Source organism: Lontra canadensis, unplaced genomic scaffold, assembly GCF_010015895.1.
Source record: "Lontra canadensis isolate GAN:19392208 unplaced genomic scaffold, GSC_riverotter_1.0 scaffold20, whole genome shotgun sequence".
In the NCBI taxonomy this organism is placed as follows: Eukaryota; Metazoa; Chordata; class Mammalia; order Carnivora; family Mustelidae; genus Lontra; species Lontra canadensis.
In genome coordinates this window covers 6,551,683-6,575,184 of record NW_022631014.1, presented here as the reverse complement: position 1 = coordinate 6,575,184, position 23,502 = coordinate 6,551,683, and the positions used below count along the sequence as shown (strand labels likewise).

Genomic DNA, 23,502 nt, shown 5'->3' with positions numbered 1-23,502 from the left:
CTCAGCAGGGAGCCTGCTTCCTCCTCTCTCTCTGTGCCTGCCTCTCTGCCTACTTGTGATCTCTGTCAAATAAATAAATAAAATCTTTAAAAAAAAATCAACCTCTGGAACTTAAATGGTCTGTTTACAGTCTCAGAGAAAGAAGTTTAGTGATTAGATGGCTGATAATTACATTACCTATCAATTACTATTTCTAAATCAACTAAGGTTGCCAAATAATCAACCTCTCTTTAAATGACAATGAGAATTGCAAGCAAAAGAGTTCAGATGTTCATGGCATAACAATTAAATTAAATGGTTCAATCAATTTTAGAGGGCGAGTCTTCCTTCACTAAGATTTGAGAGTGAGTTGTGAAGTATGAATTCCAGATGCTTCATTAAATTTGAATGCTTTAATTATGTGTTTTGATGGTACAAGCTAACCATGCCACCTTTGCAGAGATTTTTTTAAGGTAACCTGATCGGTATTTCCTAATAAAGGCCTCTGTTTTATATTTCCTATACAAAAATAGATTAAAAACTATATGTATAATGATGATGTTCACTGCAGCATTAATAACAATAGCTAAAATCTATGAATGAGCTAAATGTCCAAGCAACATTCCCAAGGCTGAACTAGAAGGTATTGATGGGCAAAACTGCCAATTTGGGTGAGTCTCTGTGGGGTGGTCAAGATATAGTTTGTGGCTGCATATCACCTCACAACTGATATCTCAGCCCAGCTTAACCCTTCTAGGACAAATCCAATGACTGTTTTTATTCCAAATGATGAATATTTATAAACTTATTTTGAGTATCCAGCACTTGAATTAGCGGGGGGGAGCGGGAAATGCAGGCTACATTGAAGCCTGTGGAAAACTAAAGGTCTTTATCAACCCAAATATTCATTCTTAGTAAAATTGTAGCAGTTCCTTCTTGTATAGTTAATGCTGATGGGATAAAACTCTTTTTGTTGTTGTTGTTTTTGTTTTTAAAGTAAGCTTTACACCCAATGTGGGGCCTGAACTCACCATCCACAAATCAAGGGTCGCATGCTCTGCTAACTGAGCCAGCCCAAATCCCCATGGGATAAAACTCTTGTCTAGAATTTCTATAAACCCAATATCAACCCAACAAAGGAAATGGAATCATACACACCTTAAAAATCTGTGGCAATAAATATTATTCTGATATGAAATTTATGCATCAAACAGATTTTGTATGGGAAAACCAGACTTTAGATACCTCATTTTTACTTACTGGGAATTACCACAAAAAAGAAAAGAACGTCAAGGGTCTAAAGCAGCAGACCTGTACAACAGAACTTTCTCTGATGGTTAAAATATTTTCTGTGCTTTCCAAAGTGATAAACAGTGTAGCCGTTGAGCACCTGAAATGTGGCTAGTAGGACTGAAGAATTGACTTCTTTTTTTTTTTTTTTTTAAGGTAGGCTCCATGCCCAGCATGGAGCCCAATGTGGGGCTTGAACTTATGACCCTGAGATCAAGACCTGAGTTGAGATCAAGAGTTGAATGCTTAGCCAACTGAGCCCTTAGGTGCCCCTGAAGAACTGACTTTTAAAATTATTTTTAAAAATTTTTTAAAGATTGTATTTATTTTTTAGAGAGAGAGAGCACACACATGAGAGAGAGTGAGAGCACAAGAGAGCAGGAGCAGGGGCAGGAGTGGGGGCAGGGGGAGAGGGAGAAGCAGGCTCCCAGCTAAGCAGGGAACCATATATGGGGCTAGATCCCAGGACACTGGGATCATGACCTGAGTGGAAGGCAGACGCTTAACCTACTGAGCCACCCAGGCATCCCCTAAAATTGTATTTAATTTAAATATAGTCACAGCTGACTAGTGGCTACCATATTGGATGACACAATTCTAAAGTATTTTTCAGTAAATATTTGTGTGGTTTCCAGAAAGAAGCCATGTCACATAATAAAGTGGCAGGCAAATTGTTTGCTGAGTTGTATGTAGATAACCTTAATTTGTTAAAAAAAAAAAAAAATCAACTCAGTAGGTGGTTGCATTCTCCATTCTCCAAAAACAACAAAAGCTGGCTAAATGTCATCACTGTTTTTACTACCTTTACATGCTGACAATTCTAAGCAATGTCAGTTACACAGTACTCCTCTTTGCCAGGGTGGACGGCAGTGGTTTCTGCTCTGCCCCCTTGGTATACCAGCTCTTCTCCACAATACCTCACACGTATATAAGGACAAAAGAAAATCAAATGGATTAGTGTATGTGATGGCTATTAGAGTTATTCTTCCTCTCCTACCAGACACATGGTAAGATTTCACTTCCTTACCCCTTAATCTCAGACTTGCTTCTGAAAATCTCAGCAGAAGCACTAAAAGCCAGGGCATGCTATACTGTGCTCTCTTTGCCCTTTGCCTTGGGCACATGGCAATGTTCCAGATAGCAGCTACTCCAATAGCCTGGTTTCTAGAGAGGGGACCGTGATGAACCTTCATGATGAACCTAGTATGTGCAAGAAATAAACCTTTTATTTTAAGCCACTGAGATTTGGGGGAATGCTTTTTACTATAGCTTAATCAAGTCTGCCTTATTGATACAATATACCTACTAATATCCCTTAGCAATTTCAGAATTTAGAGATGAAATCACAGCTCAGAATCAAAAGGATAAAATGAACAGTTGAGTTTCCAGAAATTACTCTATAGAAAGTCACCTTTAAGAATATTTTTATTCGGGGCGCCTGGGTGGCTCAGTGGGTTGAAGCTTCTGCCTTCAGCTCCAGTCATGATCCCAGAGTCCTGGGATCGAGCCCCGCATCGGGCTTTCTGCCCCTCTCTCTGCCTGTCTCTCTGCCTACTTGTGATCTCTTTCAAATAAATAGATAAAATCTTAAAAAAAAAATCTTTAAAAAAAAAAAAGAATATTTTTATTCCAGGGTACCTGGGTGGCTCAGTTGGTTAAGCGACTGCCTTCGCCTCAGATCCTGGAGTCACGGGATCAAGTCCCACATCGAGCTCCCTGCTCGCCATGGAGTCTGCTTCTCCCACTGACCTCTCTCCTCTCATGTTCTCTCTCTCTCTCTTTCTAAAAAATAAATAAGAAAAATATTTTAAAAAATATTTTTATTCCAATATAATTAACATATAGTGTTATATTAGTTTCAGGTATACAATATAGTGATTCAACAATCCTATACTCAATTCTCATTACAGTAAGTGTACTTTTAATCCCCTTCACCTATTTCACCCATCCCCCCATGGTTCTCCCCTCTGGTAACCACCAGTTTGTTCTCTGTATTTGAGTTTGATTTTTTTTCTTTTTCTCTTTATTTGTTTCTTAAATTCCATATATGAGTGGAATCATATGGTATTTGTCTTTCTCTGACTTATTTCACTTAGCATTATACCCTCTAGATCCATCCACGTTATTGCAAATGACAATAATTCATTCTTTTTTATGGCTGAGTAATATTCCATTGTGTACATGTATATACAACCTGTTCTTTATTAATTCATCTATCAGTGGACACTTGGGTTGCTTCCATATCTTGGCTATGTTAAGTAATGCTACAATAAACCTAGGGGTGTATATATCTTTTCAAATTAGTGTTTTCATTTTCTTTGTGTAAATACCCAGGGGTGGAATTTCTAGGTCATATGGTAATTCTATTTTTTCATTTTTTGAGGAAACTCCATAGTGTTTTCCCTACAGTGGCTACACCAGTTTGCATTCCCAACAACAGTGCATGAGGATTCCTTTTTTTTTTTTTTTTAAGATTTTATTTATTTATTTGCCAGAGAGATACACAGCGAGAGAGGGAACACAAGCAGGGGGAATCAGAGAGCGAGAAGCAGGCCTCCTGCCAAGTAGAGAGCCCACTGCAGGGCTTGATCCCAGGACCCTGGGATCATGACCTGAACCAAAAGCAGCAACTTAACAACTGAGCCACCCAGGTGTCCCTGAGGATTCCTTTTTCTCCACACCCTCCCTAATGTTTCTTGTGTTCCTGTGTTATTTTAGCCATTCTGACAGGTGTGAGGTGAAACCTCACTGGGGTTTTGATTTGCATTTACTTGATGGTAAGCGATGCTGAGCATCTTTTCATCTGTCCATTGGCCATCTATGTGTCTTCTTTGGAGAAATGTTTGTTCATGTCTTCTGCCCATTTTTAATTGTATTATTTGGGGTTTTTTTCAGTGTTGAGTTGTACAACTTCTTTATATATTTCAGATATTAATCACTTATCAGATAGAGCATTTGCAATTGGCTTCTTCCATTCTGTAGGTTGTCTTTTAGTTTTCTTGATTGTTTCCTTTGCTATGCAGAAGCTTTTTATTTTGATGTAGTCCCAATACTTTATTTTTGCTTTTGTTTCCCTTGCCTGAGGAGACATATCTAGAAGAATGTTGCTAAGGCCAATGTCAAAAATTACTGCCTATTCTCTCTTCTAGGATTTTCATGGTTGCAGGTCTCACATTTAGGTCTTTTATCAATTTTGAGTTTATTTTTGTGTATGGTGTGGGAAACTGGTCCAGCTATAAGTTGTTTTGCTTTTTTTTTAAGATTTTATTTATTTGACAGAGAGACACAGAGAGAAAAGGAAATCAAGCAGGGGGAATGGGAGAGGGAGAAGCAGGCTTCCTACCAATGAGGGAGCTCAAAGTGGGGCTCCATCCTAGGACCCTGGGATCATGACCTGAGCTGAAGGCAGCCGCTTAACAACTGAGCCATAAGAGCAGAGTAATGATGGTTAGCAATGAGCTAGCAACCACCCTCCATTTAATACAGTATGGATTCTGATAGAAAAATTCACAAAAGATTATAAAGAAAGGTCACTGTAAAGTAAACATAAGGCTTTTTTTTTTAAGGCCAACATTTTTCTTTTTTTTTTTTTTTAAAGATTTTATTTATTCATTTGACAAGACAGAGGGGGGAGAGAGAGAGAAAGAGAGAGACAGGCAGGCAGAGGGAGAAAGACTCCCTGCTGAGCAAGGAGTCAAATGCAGGACTCCATCCCAGGATCCGGGGATCATGAACCGAAGGCAGAGGCTCAACCAACTGAGCCATCCAGGCGCCCCCAAACATAAGACTCTTATAAATAAGGCTCAACTTTACTTATTGAATTAGTTAGGGTCAAGCTAGGCTAGGTTGCCATAAGAATGAACACAACTAACACAGCGGCTTAACACAAAATATTCTCACTTGTCCAGTCTGATAGGGACTGAGCAGTTTTCTTCCATCTTGTAGCTATGCTATTTGGATTATTGGCCTCCACTGGTATACCAACCCTTGTCTTGGAAGAAGTAATAAATCATTTGTGTTCATTCCAAGAATGTCATAAAACTCCTATCTAGGGGTGCCTGGGTGGCTCAGTGGGTTAAAGCCTCTGCCTTCAGCTCAGGTCATGATCCCAGGGCCCTGGGATGGAGCCCCGCATCGGGCTCTCTGCTTGGCAGAGAGACTGCTTCCTCCTCTCTCTCTGCCTGCCTCTCTGCCTACTTGTGATCTCTGTCAAATAATTAAAATCTTAAAAAAACAAAGAAACAAAAAAAAAAAACAAAAAACCTCCTACCTAAATGTATAAAGGACCAGGAAAACACAGTTTAGGTATGCGTCCAGAGGGAAAAAAAGGCGATGATGCGCACATGGCTTTGCCTCTGCCACATTCTTAAGTGCAAAAATGAAACTAGGTAAGAATACCATTTTTCCTACCAGATTGGCAGAGCAGAATCTCTGCCAATAGTTTTTAACTGCCATTCTACTTCTAGGAATTTATCCTACAGATAGACTGATATATGCAAAAAATTTTTGTAAAAGCAACAGATTGTAAGTAATTTTAAAAGTTCTTTGTAAGTGGCCACATCAAATTATGATGCATCCGTTATGATAGAATACCATACTGTCATAAAAAAGAATGAGGAAGCGCTTCACGAAGTGATACAGAACAAGCTCTCTGTAACTAAATGAAAAAAAAAAATCAGTATTAACATTTGGGTAAAAAAAGAAAGTATTTTTTGTACATGTATGAATCTCCTGATGAAAATCCAAAAAAACTGATTGGATTGTCTCCAGAGGGGACCTGAGGAGACTTTTACTGCCAACCTTAATTATACCTTTTGAATTTTTAGACATGTCAATGTATTACCTAGTCAAAATTTTAACTTAATCTTGTTGGGAGGATATGAATTCAGCCAGCCACTTTGTGACCTTGAGCAAGTTGCTTCATCTTTAAGTCTGTGTGCTCATCAGCCGAAGAGAGTTATTATTAGTACAACCTGCATTTGTGGGGTTGTGAGAAGCCAACTGCTCTATTTCTAAAGAAAATTTCAATTGATTTGGGTGTTTTCTAATCACACTGACTTAGAAACATTGATGTAAACAAGAGCTTGTTGGATTGTCAAGAAAGCCTCTAAAGTGACATTAAAGATCTGGGAGTTTTCTCATCACGAAGGCATTAGGAAAGTGCTTGGCTTGTGTGAGAACAGCAAAGATGCTGCAGTATCAAGAGAGCAGTAGGACATGAATTCAGTGGTGGGGAAGTGTGTAAAGCTCACGTAAGTCATCTAGGACTTCAGCTTCCAGCACTAGACTGACAACACTTAAATAGCTACAGTATGGACAGCAAACTATAGGGTACCAAGAATAGAAGCAAGCCCTTTTTGGAAATAAGGAACACTGACCTTTAGCTTGAACCCTCCCCATTGTCTCTTTCCCAAATTAGCATTGTTTGAAAAAACATTTATATGGTTTTTTTCTAAATTACGCAAGGACCAAAGAACCAAGAAGAAAAAATTCTCAAGACTAAATACTATACATTTTATTTTCTCTCAAAGTGACTGTTCCTGCCATTACAATTTTTTGTAGGTTAGGGTGTTTGGTTTGCTTATTAGCATTAGATGACAAAAGATAACAGGTCCATTTTAGTTTAATAAACATTTATTCCTTTAGTTGAACAACCTCTACACACAAAATATATATATGGTTTAGGATCTCTTTTTGAGTGGAAAAGGAATTTAGGTCTCAAGAGGTTTTGAGTCTTCTTCTGGATATCATTTAACTGAGCCTAAGACCCCCTAAAAAAATATAAAAACTGGTTCAAGGAAACCAGCAATTAGATTTTGAAATCAAACTATGGATTAAGTTAGTGAACTTAAAATTGGGGCAATTCCTCTCCTGTAGCTCCTACACACCCAAATTCACCCTGGAAAACAAAAACCTCATCTACTGGAAGACAAAATGGACACAGCATAGTGGTATACTTAACATCAAGGTGGGCACAATTGATGGACTGGCAGATTTTGAGGGGTTTAAGGATGAGAAAAATGACTGGGCTAACACATGTAAGATTAGATTGGAAACTATAGACTTGTATTGACACCAACTACATGACTTTTCTCAATAGCCTATGGGAATGTTTAAGTGGGTTGACCAAAGATGACTTAGGACTTGGAATGAGCAATGACATACTTTTAAAGCCAACCCCATTTTTTCTCCTGAGGTGGCTAGTGGATTCATAAAGGTCACAAAGACCATGGATAAAGTATTTAAGATTCTAATCAAAGCCAACTTTAATTTTTTATCCTCACACTTGAAAGGTTATCTGAGGGCCACGAGTTTCCCAATTCTAGCACTAATTACTAGCTTACGGATCTTAGTCTTCTCATCTACCTAATGTTCTATTTCCATCAGTTTTCATAGAGACCATTAACTAATCACTTTGTAGGAAATTCAGGATTCTACAGATCCTATGGAGTTGTGGGATACAACTAGGAGCCTCCACATTTTATGTTAACTTCAACAGTCCTGTGGAGACCAAGGCAATTTTGCTTTGGTTAAGCAGGATGTATTTTCATTTTTAAGAGAACCCTCCTGTATCAGGTAGGTTTATTCAATTCTCTTAAAAAATTGGTGGGATTCTTTTTAAGTACCCTTTCCAAAGCAACAGTTACATAATTGGAATATTGGATTCAATATAAAGACTGTAGTTCCTAGTTAATGCCGTTTACATATGATCATAATTAAAGATTAGGATAGTCATCACATTTCCAAGCAAGATCCAGTTTAAAAAGCTTCTTCTTTCCAAACCCCTAATAACAGCCATTTGAGAGTAAACCAGAGCATTACATCACCCCAATGAAGCTGTAGGTTTCGTTACATGCACCAACAAATCTACATGGCTAGCTTATGCATTCCACTTTTACAGAATTTATTTTATACCTATTATACCAAACAGTATTTTAAACACTGACATACAAACTCCCAAATAAGATAAAGCAAAGACAAAAGTGTTTATCTTATTAGAAACAAGATACACCATCACTTATAGTCTTCAAACATTATTGCACTTTAACTTTCATAATTTGACAATGCATTCATGGAACAATCTGCAGACAACTAAATTTAACAGACAAATTAAAGAACACTTTTAAGCAGACATGACTGTCCTAAATTGTTTATTAGGTAAGAATTTTACAAACATTACTTTGATTAGCGGTAACGGTGGAGCTGGAGAGTATTGCGTCTTCTCCATGCCGCACGGCGAGAACCACCAATAGTGTGGTGGAACTTGTGACCCTTTCCAAGGCCACGGCTCTTTCGGCCTGCAGATGTCAGCCCTCGCATCTCCCTGTGCTTGTGGACTGGTTTGGTGATCCACTGGGTGTCAGGATTTCTTCTGATAGCTTTATGGAATGGATCAATGAGGATAACCTCAAAGAATTTGTATGTGGAATCTTCACCAACCCAGTAAGAATTCAAGACTCTTAGAGCCCCACAGTGACGTCCAGCTCGCTCCTGTAATAGGAAAAAAAGGCTCAAGGTCAGCCTGTTTCCCACAGTAGGAAATTAAGAATCCCCTTTAGTTTACCATACCAGACAACAAACTGACTACGGCTGTTCACTTAGCTACCTGAATATTTACTAAGCATCTTCCCTGAGGCTAGGACCCCAAATATGAGTAAGACTTACTACAATAAACACATGAAACATTCTTATTTGAAACCACTGCCTATTATCATCCTCTCCTTGACCAAGGCACAAATGTTAGTAATATCTAAGAAAATTTAGGAACCTACTCCTTTTCTAAGACAACTGAGGGATCAGCGAACTTTTCATACAAAACCTTAATAATGAGTGTATTATTTTAGGTTTTGCATGGTCACAATGGTCTCTTTAATATAAAATGTCTGTCTTTTCTTTTAAACATAAAAAATTTTCAGTTTACAGAAGGCAACAAACCCTTGTTTGTCAACCTCTGGGAGAGAGCATTTACTAACCCAGAAAGACAACTTACAATTGAATATCGGAAATTAGCCATATGAATAAATGCACAGATTCTGTACACCTGGGGAGATATGTTCTTAAAGGCAAAGTTTAGGGGCGCCTGGGTGGCTCAGTGGTTAAAGCCTGACTTCAGCTCACGTCATGATCCCAGGGTCCTGGAATCAAGCTCCACATCAGGCTCTCTGCTCAGCAGGGAGCCTGCTTCCCCTCCTCTCTGCCTACTTGTGATGGCTGTCAAATAAATAAATAAATAAAATCTTAAAAAAAAAAAAGACAAAGTTTACTTCCCTTCAAAAGCTTAGGTTTCAAGGCTCACACTAACCTTAAAACACGTTCCATTACACACAAGCAAATACACATTAATAACAAAAGCTATGACTTTGACAGCAACACTTTACAAAGGTGCTCAAATTCTTCTCCACCATCTCCAGATAACTGATACAACTGCTGAAAAATCACTTACCTCTGCAACAGACTGAAGGCTTCGTGCAAACTTTAGCTGATTAACACCATGATGGACAGGCTTGCCGTAGGTAGCACCCTTAGGAACTGGGCGTTTGCGGCCACCACGACGCACACGAATCCGATATATGACATAACCTATACAGACACATTTACAGTGGTCTTATAAAAGCCAGACGGATGAAGACTCAGTAACTTGCTACTAAATGCTGCAATGTCGAATGTATTTTGGACTGTAAGCCAACTACCATATACCTTAAGATAAAATAAATTACCACTTAAGACTTACTCTAAATAAACACACACATTCCAGTGTTTTTCCAAGTACTTTGTGACACAAGAATAACTTCTCATTCCCATTCTACACGGAGATATTGGGGCCATAGTATCTCTAAATACCAGTCTTCTAGCATTTCCCCAGGAACACGATTTTATCCAAGGATCCAGAGAGACCACTCACCTTGCTTGGCCTTGTACCCCAGCCTGCGCGCTTTATCGGGCCGGGTTGGGCGGGGGGCCCTGTGGAGCGCAGAGAGCTGGCGGTACTGCCAGCAGCGCACCCTGAGAAGAAAGCGCATTACATCGGACTGCTTCTTCCTCCATAGCTCCTGGATGTACTTGTAAGCGCCCATCTTGGCCTACCTTTGAGCTAAAAAAAAAATCATGCATTTAAAATATGAGCGATCGCGTCCGTCCATCTTAGTTCCCCACCAGCCACAAGAAAACCACTGAAGCTGAAAACGGCTCTCCGTGAGCTGCAGGGAATAGATGCGCCCTAGAAAAACAGCTCTGTCACCTCTGCGACCCTAGCGCGGAGCAGCGCAAGAAGGGTCTCAGTACATTTTTGTTTGATGAATGAATAGCACCAGACCGGAGAACTGAGGAGGGCCGCTGAATGCGGCAGTCGGCGTCCCCTAGGGCCTGGCCTGCAAAGAAACCTCGCCGATACCATAGGGAAAGGTGCTGCGGCCGTTATCCCCGAAGGCTAAGTCTCGAGAAAAACCCATTACTGCACACAATCCACAGGCCTCGCTTTAGAACCCTCTAGGCCCGGCCTTCCTTTCCTCAGCCGCATGCTTCCTTTTCATTCACGTTACAGGGCCCGCTCGAATTCGCGCCGCCATCACATCACCACCCCAGCCCGCCCCGGGAGCCGCCTCTTCAAGCCCGCGCAGCCCCGCATCCTGATCGAACTCGCGCCGCACAGGAGACAGAAGGAACTCCAAGGACGCAGGGTCCCCGAGTCTGGATGGCTGAAGCGAACGGAGATGAGCGGCGGATGCAGCAGCGAATACCACCAACACAGCCTACCTGATGGCTGCCGCCCGACGGAAAGGAAAGAGCCTTTCTCCCACAATCCTTTTTGGGCTCCTCCCCCTCAGCGGCGAGCCTCTTTCCGGTGGAAAGCTTCGGGTCTCACGGCCTCTTGGAACATGTAGTTCCGGCGGCGAGCCTTGTGGGCGGAGTTCGGCTCGGATTGGACGCAGCCTCCCTTATTATTCCGCCCCTCTGGTCCTCAGGATTTGAGTTTAAGACGCAGGGGCGGCTCAAAGAGCGAGAGTCCTTGGTGAGGCCTCGGCTGGCCGGCGTCCGCAACGGTCTTGTATCCGGGAGGAGGCAAGTTGGGGGCGGGGCTCACGTGGACGAAACCGGTCGTGGAGCCACTCTGCCAGAGCACCACGTCTTTGGAGCCTGTGGAGGTGTTAAGGTTTGTGTCTTGAGGTACAGAGAACAGCTTAACGCGCCGCAGGCTCCTCACCTGGGGAGTCGCGGCGGGTACCCCAGTGCGGCGCTATCTATCCCCCTTATCCCACTAGCTGCACCCCAGCAAGCCAAATAACACGCTCGTGCTGTCAGGGCTTCACGGGTGGGGGCGCGTGCCCCGCCTTCGGGCTTCAGCCTCTGCAGGCCTGGGCTCCGAGGGATTTTACCCTAAAGTAGGGTCGGAGGGTGGGGAACTGGGGGGCTAGGGAGGGGTGCGCGGGTGGCTCGGCGCGTTTCCATTTTCGTGCCTTTCCTGCCGACTTGGTCCCAGATTTGCTACGTCAGAACCAGTTTTTTTGTTTTGTTTTGTTTTAAGAAAGGCAAAATATTTTTATGTCAAGACCTGGTTTGCAGGTGCGAGTGTTTGGGGAAGAAATAACGAGAAAATGCTGGCCTTTTGGGTTGAGTTCTTTTATTGAGAAACAGTTAACCAGTTTTTTTGCGTCTCCAGAATATTTTCATTTTTGATGCAGTCATGTAGTTTACCTTCTAACTTATTAGCGGGGTTTTCCCCTATTTTCCTTTTTTTTTTTTTTATCGTAGCTTTACCATTGCAGGAATCCTCACATGGTTCATTGATTTATTCAGCAAATATTTATGAAATGCCTAATACGTGCCAGGTAGTGTCCCAACTGCTGGGGATGCAGCAATAGTGAACGCAGAAATTCTAGCTTTCTTGGAAATGGGCAACAAACATAAATAAGATATATATTATATATATATATGTTCTATACTATCATATATATATATATATGTTCGGTAAAAAGTACTAAAGACAAACGTTAAGGGGAGAGAAAGTGTTGGCGTGGGGGTGGGGTCAGAATTTTGGATGAAATATTCAGGATTAGTCTTCTTGAGAAATAACATTTGAGGAAAAAAACCCGGAAGGATGTGAACCTTGGAGATTTGGGCTGATTTCAGTCAAAAGGAAAATTAGCAAGGCTAGAGTATGCCTTGATTCATACAGAAACAGCAAGGAGGCAGTGTGGCAGGAATGAACCGTAAGGGAAACTAGCAGATGACAGGAGAGCGATGGAGGTTCTTAAGTTTCACACTGCCTGAGATCAGAAACTATTGGAAGATTTTAAGCAGAAGGGTGACTTCTTGTGACTTACATTTTTAAAGGATTATTGGGATTGCAGTTTTGAGCCCAAAAGCAGGGAAAAAGTTGAAGCAGAGAGACTAGGAAGTTTTATTAGTTTCTTTTTGCTAATTACAGCAAACTTACTGGCTTAAAATATCACAAATATGTTGTCTTACACAGGTCAGAAATCTCTGTAGGCTAAAATCAGATTGCTGTGTTCCTTTTAGAGAAGCTAGGGGAGAATCCATTTGCTTGCTTTTTCCACTTTTTTTTTTTTTTTTAAGATTTTACTTATTTATATGAGAGGAGGGGGTAGGGACCAGTGCAGGGAGAGGAGCAGAAGGAGAGAGACAAGCCGATTCCACATTGGAGGGCATAGCGGGTTGAGGGGCCAGTCCAACGATCCTGAGACCATGACCCTAGCCAAAACCAAGAGGGAGATGCTCAACCAACCGAACCACTCAGGTGCCCCTGCTGTTCCCAGCTTTTAGAGGCCACCAGCATTCTTTGGCTCCTGACCCCTTCGTTCATTTTCAAAGCAAGCAGTATAGCATCTTTGTATTCTGTTTCTCTTTCTGACACACTTCTCTCCTTATAAAGATACATGTGATTACACTGGGTCTACCCGGATAGTCCAGTATAGTCTCCCCATCTCAAGGGTCTTAATTTAATCACAGCTGCAAAGCTCCTGGTACTTTGTAAAATAAAATACTCACAGGTTTTGGGGATTATCACATAGACATCCTTGAGAGACCAGGTAAGAGAAGTTGGTGCCTCTGATCACTTCATTAGTGGACCTGGTAAGTAAGTGGTCCAGTCCTGGATGTGTTCCAAAGGTGGTGGCTTTACTGGTGGATCAGATGTGGGGTACCAAAAAAAAAAAAAAAAAAGAGTCAATGATTGGCTATAAAATAATTAATTAATTAAAAAAATAAAGGGATGCCTGGCTGGCTCAGTTGGTAGAGCATATGACTTTTTCTTTTTTACGGTTTTATTTATTTATTTGACAGTGAGATCACAAGTAGGCAGAGAGGCATGCAGAGAGAGAGGGGAAAGCAGGCTCCCTGCTGAACAGAGAGCCCAATTTGGGGCTCGATCCCAGGACCCTGGGATCATGACCTGAGCCGAAGGCAGAGGCTTAACCCACTGAGCCACCCAGGTGCCCCTAGAGCATGTGACTTGATCTCAGGGTTGAGTTTGAACCACATTTTGGGCATAGAGATTACTTTAAAAAAAATGACTACAAAGTTGGATGAATCATTTGGAAAGGAGTTCTGGCAATGCAAATAATTGCTGCTAATTCCTTAATTAATTTTTGCCGTTTTGTTTCTTCATTTGCAATTTGCAGTTTCTTAGTAGTTTTGCAAGATTTGGATTGGTATTTTCAATTGACTCTGAGATTGCTGAGGACCGGTATCATTTCTGGTTTTGCCCCCCTACTTTGTCCCTCATGAGTGGCATTATGGTAAGACCTCAGTAAATATTTAATGAATAAAAGAATGGTAAGGTAGAATCTGCTCATTATATTTTATTATGTGCAGTATTGTTTACAAAACCTTTTAAATGTATGTTTATGTAAAATTTCATATATGGATAAGTGTTGCACACAGTACCTGATGTTTGCATAAATAAATACAGTGTAAAAATTTTCTCCATGCGAGGCTTCATAATATGATTATAACATCTCTTTGTGATGTTGTTTCAGTATTAATATTGTTTTAGTAGCATAAAAAAAAAGTTGTGTTTAACTTCTAAAAGTAGAGTGATTTCCTTAGAAAAACAGAAGTACTGGCAGTTTCGAGCAGCTGTTTCTGATAGCTCTTTAAAGGGGTTATTGACCAAGCTCAGTGTTTTCCACAGGAATGGATCAAGTCATGTTTTTATTCTCTAGAAACATCATTGATTAGCCTGGAAAGCAAAGCAATATGCAGTTAAGACTGCATTGGATTTTGCCTGTTAAGCCTGTTCTCTCAAGTCATTTATATCAGATGAGGATTAATAGGTCACAGATTGAATTTTATTGTTCAGCAGTTACTTAGGGTAGGGACTGTACTAAGTAGTTCTTACTAGTGCTTTACAGTAAACACTAACTGGGGTGCCTGGCTGGCTCAGTTATTTAAGTATCTAACTCTTCAGCCCAGGTCTTGATCTCAGGGTTATGAGTTCAAGCCCTGCATTGGGCTCAATGCTGAGTGTGGAGGCTACTAAAAAACATTAGATACTATTCAAAAAAATTAATACTTTCATTAGCAGGTTGTTAACCTTCAGCTTTAGTAATATTGTTTCCCACTTGACAACGACTTAGAACCTAGAATGTTTCAGCTGTGCTTTGATTAATCATATTTATCCTTTCATCTTTGTTTTGTTTTTAATGGTATAAAATATTTAACATGGATTATTCTGTTTTATCTTGCTTCTTTCCTTATGAAATACCATAAAATCCTTACCAAGTGTTTGAGTACCCTCTGTTCAATTATTTTTACTGTTTGCCTTTGATGGAGATTCTATGATAGACTAAAACAACTCCCCCAGTTTATTTATACACACACATACACTAAAAGTAGTGTGTACCTTTAACACACTTCATCTGCTAATCCTATTATCAGTGAGTGATCAAAGTATAATTGTATGCCACTTTTAGTTATTTATATAGTTTTTAAAGATCTTATTTATTTATTTGACAGAGAAAGACACAGCAAGAGAGGGAACATAAGCAGTGGGAGTGGGAGATGGAGAAGCAAGCTTCCCGAGGACCAGGGAGCCCAATGCGGGCTCAATCCCAGGACCCTGGGACCATGACCCAAGTTGAAGGCAAACGCTTAACGACTGAGCCACCTCGGTGCTGCAGTAGTATGCCACTTTTAAAGCAAGTATATTAAGACCACTTCCTAAGAGTGGAGTATTCGATTGGGGTTTCTCAGGATTCTGTTGGTTTCAGCATTTTCCCAGTTTGCTGGAGTCCCCAGAACTCATATTTGCCTCTCTTTTATGGGGAGTCTATTGCTGTTAATAATTGGGGTGTTTTTTTCTTTTAACTATCTGGTTCACTTAACTGCAACATGTACCTGCCCTTTGTGTTTATTTGAAGATTGATAGGATATGTGGTAAAGGGGCATTTTCTTATTGAACAGGAAAAGAAGAGAAGGTAAGGTATTTAGAAATTCTGCAGGGGCTAAGACATTTTCAGAGGATGGGAAATAACAATAGAAAAATTAGAATTTAGATTCCAGTAGCAACCTTTTCTGACAACGGAATTGCTCTATGCTGCCATCATTTTTCTTATCTGACAGATTTCTTTTTCATCCTTTTGGTTGGTGGCATGTGGTTAAGTGGCAACTTCCTTTAAATTTTAACTATTATCATTAAAAATGCTTTGAAAGAAAGATTCAATGATATCATAAACTTATAGGAGATCACAAAATGCAAAAAGGGTAGACTCCTACAATCAATGAGATGACATTAGATTAATCATAAATTCAGGTGTAGAAAACCTTTTAAAATAGTCCATAGCTGCTGACCTAGGAGATGTCATACCATAGATGATCAGTGTGTCACAGAGCTCTCCTCTTAAAAATAAAGGCTGAGAATTTTTCTATTGCAGTTATGTTGAAAATATATTTTTAAAAATGGTGCCTGGCTGGATCAGTTGGTAGAGCATGCGACTCTTAATCTCGGGGTCATGATTTTGAGTCCCACATTGGGCATAGAGATTACTTTAAAAATTTAAAAAATAAGTATAATATATATGTATTTGTGTGTGTGTGTGTGTGTGTGTGTCCCTTAAGAGAAGTAGTTCTCATAGAAATAAGTGATAAATATTCTTGGGAAGATTTGGAAGGATCCCAAGCATGCCACCAGGAAATAATGGCTACATTGCATTAAGTGATGATTATTTCTCTACTGGTAAAATGTACTGTACTGCTCTGGAAATGAGTGCTGTGTTATTACTGTGCTGCAATAATGGTAGCAATAAAATTTTTCCTGTCAGTAGATTGGTGTTGTGGCTAATTTGGGTTATAAAAATTACAGACTTTTGGGGGCACCTGGGTGGTTCAGTCAGTTAAGCATCTGCCTTTAGCTCAGGTCATGATCATAAGGTCCAGGGATTCAGCCCCCCATTGGGCTTCCTGCTCAGAGGAGAATCTGCTTCTGCCTTTCCCTCTGCCTGCTGCTCCCCCTGCTTGTTCTCTCTCTCTTTCCGTCTGTCAAATAAGTAAATAAAATCTTTTTTTTTTAAGATTTTATTTATTTATTTGACAGAGAGATAACAAGTAGGCAGAGAGGCAGGCAGAGAGAGAGGGGGAAGAAGGCCCCCCACTGAGCAGAGAGCCTGCCGAGGGGCTCTGAGATCATGACCTGATCTGAAGGCAGAGGCTTAATCCACTGAGACACTCAGGCACCCAATAAATAAAATCTTAAAAAAAAAAAAAAAAGCATGACTCAAAAAGAAGCATGAAAAAGAGAGCCCAGTTTTTCACTCTCCTGAGAAAAGACGGGTGGCATTAATAGCATTAATGTTTCTCTAAAAAATCATGTCCATTCTCTACAAATTTTTGTCTTCATGCCTCCTTAAATTTTTGTTTGAATGTTGGGTTTTTTCCAGGTAAATATTGATGAGCAGGTAGTGTCTTTCAAGGATTGGTTTCATCTAGGATTTGATTTAGATTCCTGTAGACTTAGTGTTGAAATATTCTTTGAATAAAATTTTTTTTTAAATAAACATGTATTTGTATCTACATGTATTCTTGTGCTTATCTAGATTACCTCTGCAAAAACGTGTAAGAAACTGGTAACACTGATTGCTCTAAGGGAGCAAATGGGAGACTAGGAATGGGGTTTGGAAGGCTATGCCTTATTGTATATATCCTTTTTTATTTTTGGCATTTCCCCCTGCATATGTGTGACTTATTTAAACATAGAAAAAAGGAAAAATGGTTGATTCACACAGTATACAGTTTCACAGATCTTTTATTCTTTTCACAGTGGCATATCCTGAGAGAAGATGGGAAAGGGCTGCAAGGTTGTGGTCTGTGGCTTGTTATCTGTGGGGAAAACGGCAATTTTGGAGCAGCTTCTTTATGGGAATCATACTATTGGTAAGATTACTTTTCTCTAGTTTCTCTGTAGGTTCTGGGAACTGTTCAGGGTCTTTTGTTGCCATGCTAACCTAAAGATGGGTAATGGTACCAAAAGTGAAGTATGATGCATGAGGACTGAAGGTTTGAAGTCAACAGAAACTGAAAGGCAGGGGAAGTAGGGGAGAGAAAAAAATAATATTTGTTATGGAAATCCAAGAGTATTTGCTGTAAGTTACAATAGGTAAGAAAACAAATGTGTGTGTGCATATGTGGTTTCCCGTGTATTTGCATAATAGATAGTGGTCTCGGAGTCCTAGAATCACTGACCTAAGAATACGCTGAACAATGATCTGTCATTCAAGTTTCAAACAGGACTTTCCAATTCTGCTATAAAAGTTTTAAAAATGGAAGAAACTCTTATTTGCTCTAATATGACCTAATTTTGTGAATTGGATTATCACATTCATTTTTCCATTCATTAAGTTAAATAATTAGTAAATACTTGCTGTATGATACAGGCTGTAATGAGACCTTTTGAAAGTGCAGAATTGAAGAAGACCACATCTCTCTTTTTAAGATCATCATTTAGTAAGGAATATAGACACTACAAGTTAGAATGAAATGAGGTTTGTTAGATAAGTGGAACCATGGATCTTCAAAGTATTTATCTCTAGCAAGTAGCTCAGAGCACATTTCTTTTATTGACCCATCTTGATTAGCTCTGCTTCTCTTTCAGCTTCCCAAAATAATAGTTAACAATTTTGGTTAAATCTGTATTTGGTTTTTATTATGATGCCAGTGCCTACAGTTCTCAAACTTTTTGAGAACTTTTGGTTTCAGAATCCCCCTGTCACAAATGCTGCACTATGGTTCCCCCCCCCCCCCCGCTTTTTTTTTTCTCTTTAGAGATGGGGGAAGGGGCAAAGGGAGAGGGAGAGACAAAATCTTAAGCAGGTTCCAGGTGGTGCTCCATCTCACAACTCTAGGATCATGACCTGAGCCAAAATCAAGAGTCAGATGCTTAACTGAGCCACCCAGGGCCTCCGCACTATTGATTCTTAATTTTTTTTACCTCCCAATTCTAATTTATGCCTGTGCAAAAATAAATTATGTCCAGGGGATAAAATCTCTTTATCCTCTTAAAACCCCAAACAGGTTTTATTTATGTAGGCTTTATCATTCAATATTTTTACTATGTTAGAAATTAAAACTGAGGAATTTTTAAAAATACTCATTTATTGCTTAAAATAATAAACATGTTATATGCTAAGATAACTTTTTTATGAAAAGTAATTATATTTTCAAAAAAGTGAGAGAATGAGCATTGATTTACATTTTTTGAAAATCTAATGTTCAGCTTACTATAAGGCAGCTGGATTATCATATCTACTTGCTTTTGTATTTAATCAATTGTGGTATATTTTTTTTTGTTGAAATATATGAATAAAACCTTCCTCACACAGATAAATCTTTGGAAGAAGTAGAAGTATGTTATAGCCTTTCCAGATAATTGTGGGTATTCTTTGCTATTTCACTAAAACTCATTAAGTGATGTTTACTTAAAGCTTGTTGGAAACCACATTAGTAAACTTTTCTTACTCTATTAAAGTAAAACCTCATTGATCCATCTTGAACTATAAATGGGATTTTTACCCAGTACTGGTTTTTAAACATCATAAATTGTGCATTTGAAAAATACTGGCTCACTGAGATAAGCAGATCTTCCAAATAACATTTATTAATATCATCACCAGTCTTATCAGTATTAAGAAGCTATCAAGTTCGTGGTGATGGGTACAATTCTCATTTTCACTCAAAAGCTCAAATTTTATCATTGACAACAAATATTGCCAGTTATATTTCTCAAAAACGATAAGCTCCCCTTATTCATTTTTAGAAAACATCTATCAAATACCCCAAATAACATAGTTTTCCTGTCCTTCCTTCTTTAAAAAAAAAAAAAATTGGCTAGTTCAATCTGCAGCTTAAACACAAGAGCTTTTCCTCCAATTACCACAATTCATCATGCAGAATACTTTATGCATTAATGACACAGAATATTTAAAAATGTAAATGTGTATACTCAAGATTTGAGATTTAATAAAATAAGTAGATTTTTACTGATTTGTCAAGGACATTCTTTTTTTTTTTTTTTTTTAAAGATTTTATTTATTTATTTGACAGAGAGAGAGATCACAAATAGGCAGATAGGCATGCAGAGAGAGAGGGGGAAGCAGACAACCTCCTGAGCATAGAGCCTGATTCAGGACTCGATCTCAAGACCCTGAGATCATGACCTGAGCCAAAGACAGAGGCTTAACCCACTGAGCCACCCAGGTGCCCCTGTCAAGGACATTCTTAATGTTGGCTTTTTTCCTTCTCCAAATGGCAAGCATGAGGTGGTGAAGAATGCTACTACTAATAAATACAGTTGGTGCTCTGCCTTGATTTGCCCTAATGCACCAGCAGATTTACCCACCATTGTTTTCACACCATCAGTGCAAATGTCAACACAGTGGAAAAGACAAATGTCTTTGATCATTATGAAAATAGTTTGGTGCACGTGGATTCCTGAAAGGAGTCACTGAGGGATCTTTAGACCACACTTTAAGAACTGCTGGTGCATGTAAATATTCTCAGCTGAGCAATAGTCTGTACTATGACTGTTTCTTTTCTTTTCTTTTTATTTTTCTGGAGGCTGATAATTGCTTTGTCATTTCTTTAGTTTTATTCTTTTGCTAATTTTTCCACATGTACACATGGTTCTCAGTTTTTACAAAGTCAGCTACATCAAATACCCCCACCTTTGGAGATTATCCTTCCAGGAGTTAGTGATTCTCTTATGTTGGCTTATTACACAGGTATCACTGTGGAACTTTTCTTTACCTTTCTTCCTGGGTTCCTGTTTGTTTTGTTTTATTTTGTTTTAATTTTTTAAAAATTTATTTATTTAGGGATGCCTGGGTAGCTCATTTGGTTAAATATCTGCCTTCGGCTCATGTCATGATCCCAGGATCCTGGGATGAGTCCTGCATTGGGCTCCTTGCTCAGCAGGGAGCCTGCTTCTCCCTCTGCCTGCTGCTCCCCCAGCCTGGCATTCCCCTCTGTTTGTATTCTTGTTCTCTCTCTCTCTCTCTCTTTCTCTCTCTTTCTTTTTCTCTGGCAAATAAATAAAATCCTTAAAAATATATATTTATTTATTTTTAAAAAAGATTTATTTATTTGAGGGGAAGGGGCAGAAGGAGAGGGAGAGAGAGAATCCCAAGCAGACTCCGCCCTGAGCATGGAGCCTGCCATGGGGCTGGATCCTGCAACCCTGAGATCATGAACCGAGCCCAAACCAAGAGTCAGCTGCTTAACCAGCTAAGCCATCCAGGAACCCCTGAGTCCTGTGTCTTAGATCTCTTATCTTCTTCGGGTTTATGCCCTCTTGGTGGAACATATCTTCCAGGACTTTTTGTCAGTTGAAGAGGTTGTACAGGAGTGGAGCATCAAGGTGAGGACATTTGTTAAAGTGGCCTCTATGCCTGGTACTACTTTGGTACTATTTTGGTACTACTATGCCAGTAGTAATCCTGGAACTTCTTAATAGTGGTATTTTCCATTTTGCCTGTGATTTCCTGTACCTCTGTGTTAGGGTGTATTTTCTGGATCTGAGGTCTTCATCTCTCTATGAGTATGTGATAATTTTGATGGAGGGCTTATTCAAATAGTTACCTGAAGAAATGTACGTGACACATTTTTTTGAGCCTTCATATGTTTGAAAATGTCTCTTACTCTCAAAATTAGAATTTTGAAGGGTATAGAATTCTAGATTGAGAATAATTTCCTTTCAGAATTTTGCAAGCATTGCTCCATTTTCATCTTTTCTTTTTTTTATTATAAAATTCATCATACACATAGAAAAGTGCATAAAGCATATTAATGGCTTAATGAATAATTATAAAACAATCCTTTGTGTAATCTCCATGTAGGTCAAAAAGTAGAATAGAGAGCGCTCCAGTAGCTGCCATATTTCTCTCTCCAATCACAACTCAGCCTTTCCCTTAACTTTTAGTTAATCATTTCCTTTTCTTTGTAGTTTTCCCATTTATATATGTATCACTAAATGATATATTTACCTTTGCCTGTTACTGATTTTATGTCAGTGGAATCATTCTGTATAAATTCTTCAGTTTCTGGCTTCTTTTGCTTAACATTGTATTTGTAAGATATTGTATTGTTAGTATTGATCTGTATTGTTGAAGGTAGCTATGGTTTAATTTTCATAAGGGTTTGGGTCATCTGGTGGCTCAGATGGTTGGGCGTCTACCTTTGGCTTGGGTCATGATCTCCACGTTTTGGGATTGAGCCCCACATCAGGCTTCCAGTTCAGTGGGGAGTCTGGTTCTTCTTCTCCCCCTGTTCCTGCTCTCTCTATTTCACTGTCTCTCTCTCAAATGAATAAATAAAATAATTTAAAATTTTTCTTTCATAAAAGCTTATGGTATTCTATTATATGAATATACCTCAATTTATCACTTCTCTTTTTTTAATGTATTATTTTTATTAAATTTTTTAATTTTTTTATAAACATACAATGTATTTTTATCCTCAGGGGTACAGGTCTGTGAATCGCCAGGTTTACACACTTCACAGCACTCAACCATAGCACATACCCTCCCCAATGTCCATAACCCCACCCCCCCCTCCTGAGCCCCCACCCCCCAGCAACCCTCAGTTTGTTTTGTGAGATTAAGAGTCACTTATGGTTTGTCTCCCTCCCGATCCCATCTTGTTTCATTTATTCTTTTCCTACCCCCTCCAAACCCCCCACATTGCATCTCCACTTCCTCATATTAGGGAGATCATATGATAGTTGTCTTTCTCCGATTGACTTATTTCGCTAAGCATAATACCCTCTAGTTCCATCCACGTCTTCTCAAATGGCAAGATTTAATTTCTTTTGATGGCTGCATATTATTCCATTGTATATATATACCAATCTTCTTTATCCATTCATCTGTTGATGGACATCTAGGTTTTTTCCATAGTTTGGCTATTGTATCACTTCTCTTTTGATGAAAATTTTGATTAATTCCAGTTTGGGCTATTAGAAATAATGAACAACCTTGTACATTTAGCCCAGCTATTATGTGGACAATTTCTTTTTTTTTTTTTCTTTTTAAGATTTTATTTATTTCTTTGAGAGGTGGAGAGTGCATGCACAGGTGTGTGAGGTGGGTGGGGGATGGGGCTCAAAGAGGAAGGGGAGAAGGACAAGCAGATTCTGTGCTGAGTGTGTGCAGAGCTGAACCATGGGTTTGATCTTTCAACCCTGAGATCCTGACCAGAGCCGAAATTAAGAGTCAGCTGCGTAATGGCCTGAGCCACCCAGGCACCCCATATGTGGACAATTTTTGGGTTATATATGTAGGAGTGAAATTGCTGCTTCAGAGAGGATGAGTTTTTTCAATTTTACCAGATTCTCTTCTTGCTTCCAGTGTTGCTTTTGAGAAGCCATTATGATTCTTGATGGTTTGGATGTGGAAGCTTTTGTAGGTTCTTTTCGTTATCCTTAGTGTTCTGCAGTTTCACAGTGGTGTATCAAATTAGTTTTCATCTGTGATAGTGGGCACTCAGTGGGCTCTTTCAATATGGAAATGGATGTTATTCAGTTCTGAATTATTTTCTTGAGGCTTTCCCTCTTCTGTGTTCCTGTTCTCTTTCTGGAACTTTCTTTTGAGAGGACTAGTCCTCTAATTTTTGAATTTCACTTCTGTTTTTCATCTCTCACTATTTTGTTTCACTTTCTGAGTTTTTCTCATCTTTATATTCTAGCCCTTCTCTTGAGTTTTCATTTCTTAGTACCCTGTTCTTATTTCA

At 39.3% G+C, this 23,502-nt stretch overlaps 2 protein-coding genes across 10 annotated transcripts in view; one reads left to right on the top strand and one right to left on the bottom strand.

The window, feature by feature from the left end:
• Positions 1-6,762: 6,762 nt before the first annotated feature.
• Positions 6,763-11,117, bottom strand: RPL15 (ribosomal protein L15). Its single transcript, XM_032860967.1, has 4 exons — positions 11,023-11,117; positions 10,172-10,360; positions 9,713-9,849; positions 6,763-8,760 (listed from the first exon to the last, which is right to left on the bottom strand). The coding sequence occupies exons 2-4, from the start codon at positions 10,341-10,343 to the stop codon at positions 8,455-8,457; spliced, it is 615 nt and encodes a 204-aa protein (XP_032716858.1). The 5' UTR covers positions 10,344-10,360; positions 11,023-11,117; the 3' UTR covers positions 6,763-8,454.
• A 177-nt stretch (positions 11,118-11,294) lies between these two features.
• The window catches only part of NKIRAS1 (NFKB inhibitor interacting Ras like 1), a 49,034-nt gene continuing 36,826 nt past the window's right edge, over positions 11,295-23,502 (top strand). For 8 of the 9 annotated variants that reach the window (XM_032860956.1, XM_032860958.1, XM_032860961.1 and 5 more), the window contains exons 1-2: positions 11,295-11,419; positions 17,543-17,655. In XM_032860956.1, coding sequence (XP_032716847.1) covers positions 17,562-17,655 — 94 coding nt within the window. In that variant the 5' untranslated portion in view covers positions 11,295-11,419; positions 17,543-17,561. The remainder of the gene's footprint in view (positions 11,420-17,542; positions 17,656-23,502) is intronic. The other variant, XM_032860962.1, reaches the window with a different exon arrangement.

Coding starts and splice junctions, on each gene's coding strand:
- RPL15 (XM_032860967.1), bottom strand. CDS start 10,343: ATGGGCGCTTACAAGTACATCCAGGAGCTATGGAGGAAGAAGCAGTCC. Junction 9,850..10,171: donor GGGGTACAAGGCCAAGCAAG/GTGAGTGGTCTC, acceptor GTGTCTGTATAG/GTTATGTCATATATCGGATT. Junction 8,761..9,712: donor GCCTTCAGTCTGTTGCAGAG/GTAAGTGATTTT, acceptor TTCCTATTACAG/GAGCGAGCTGGACGTCACTG.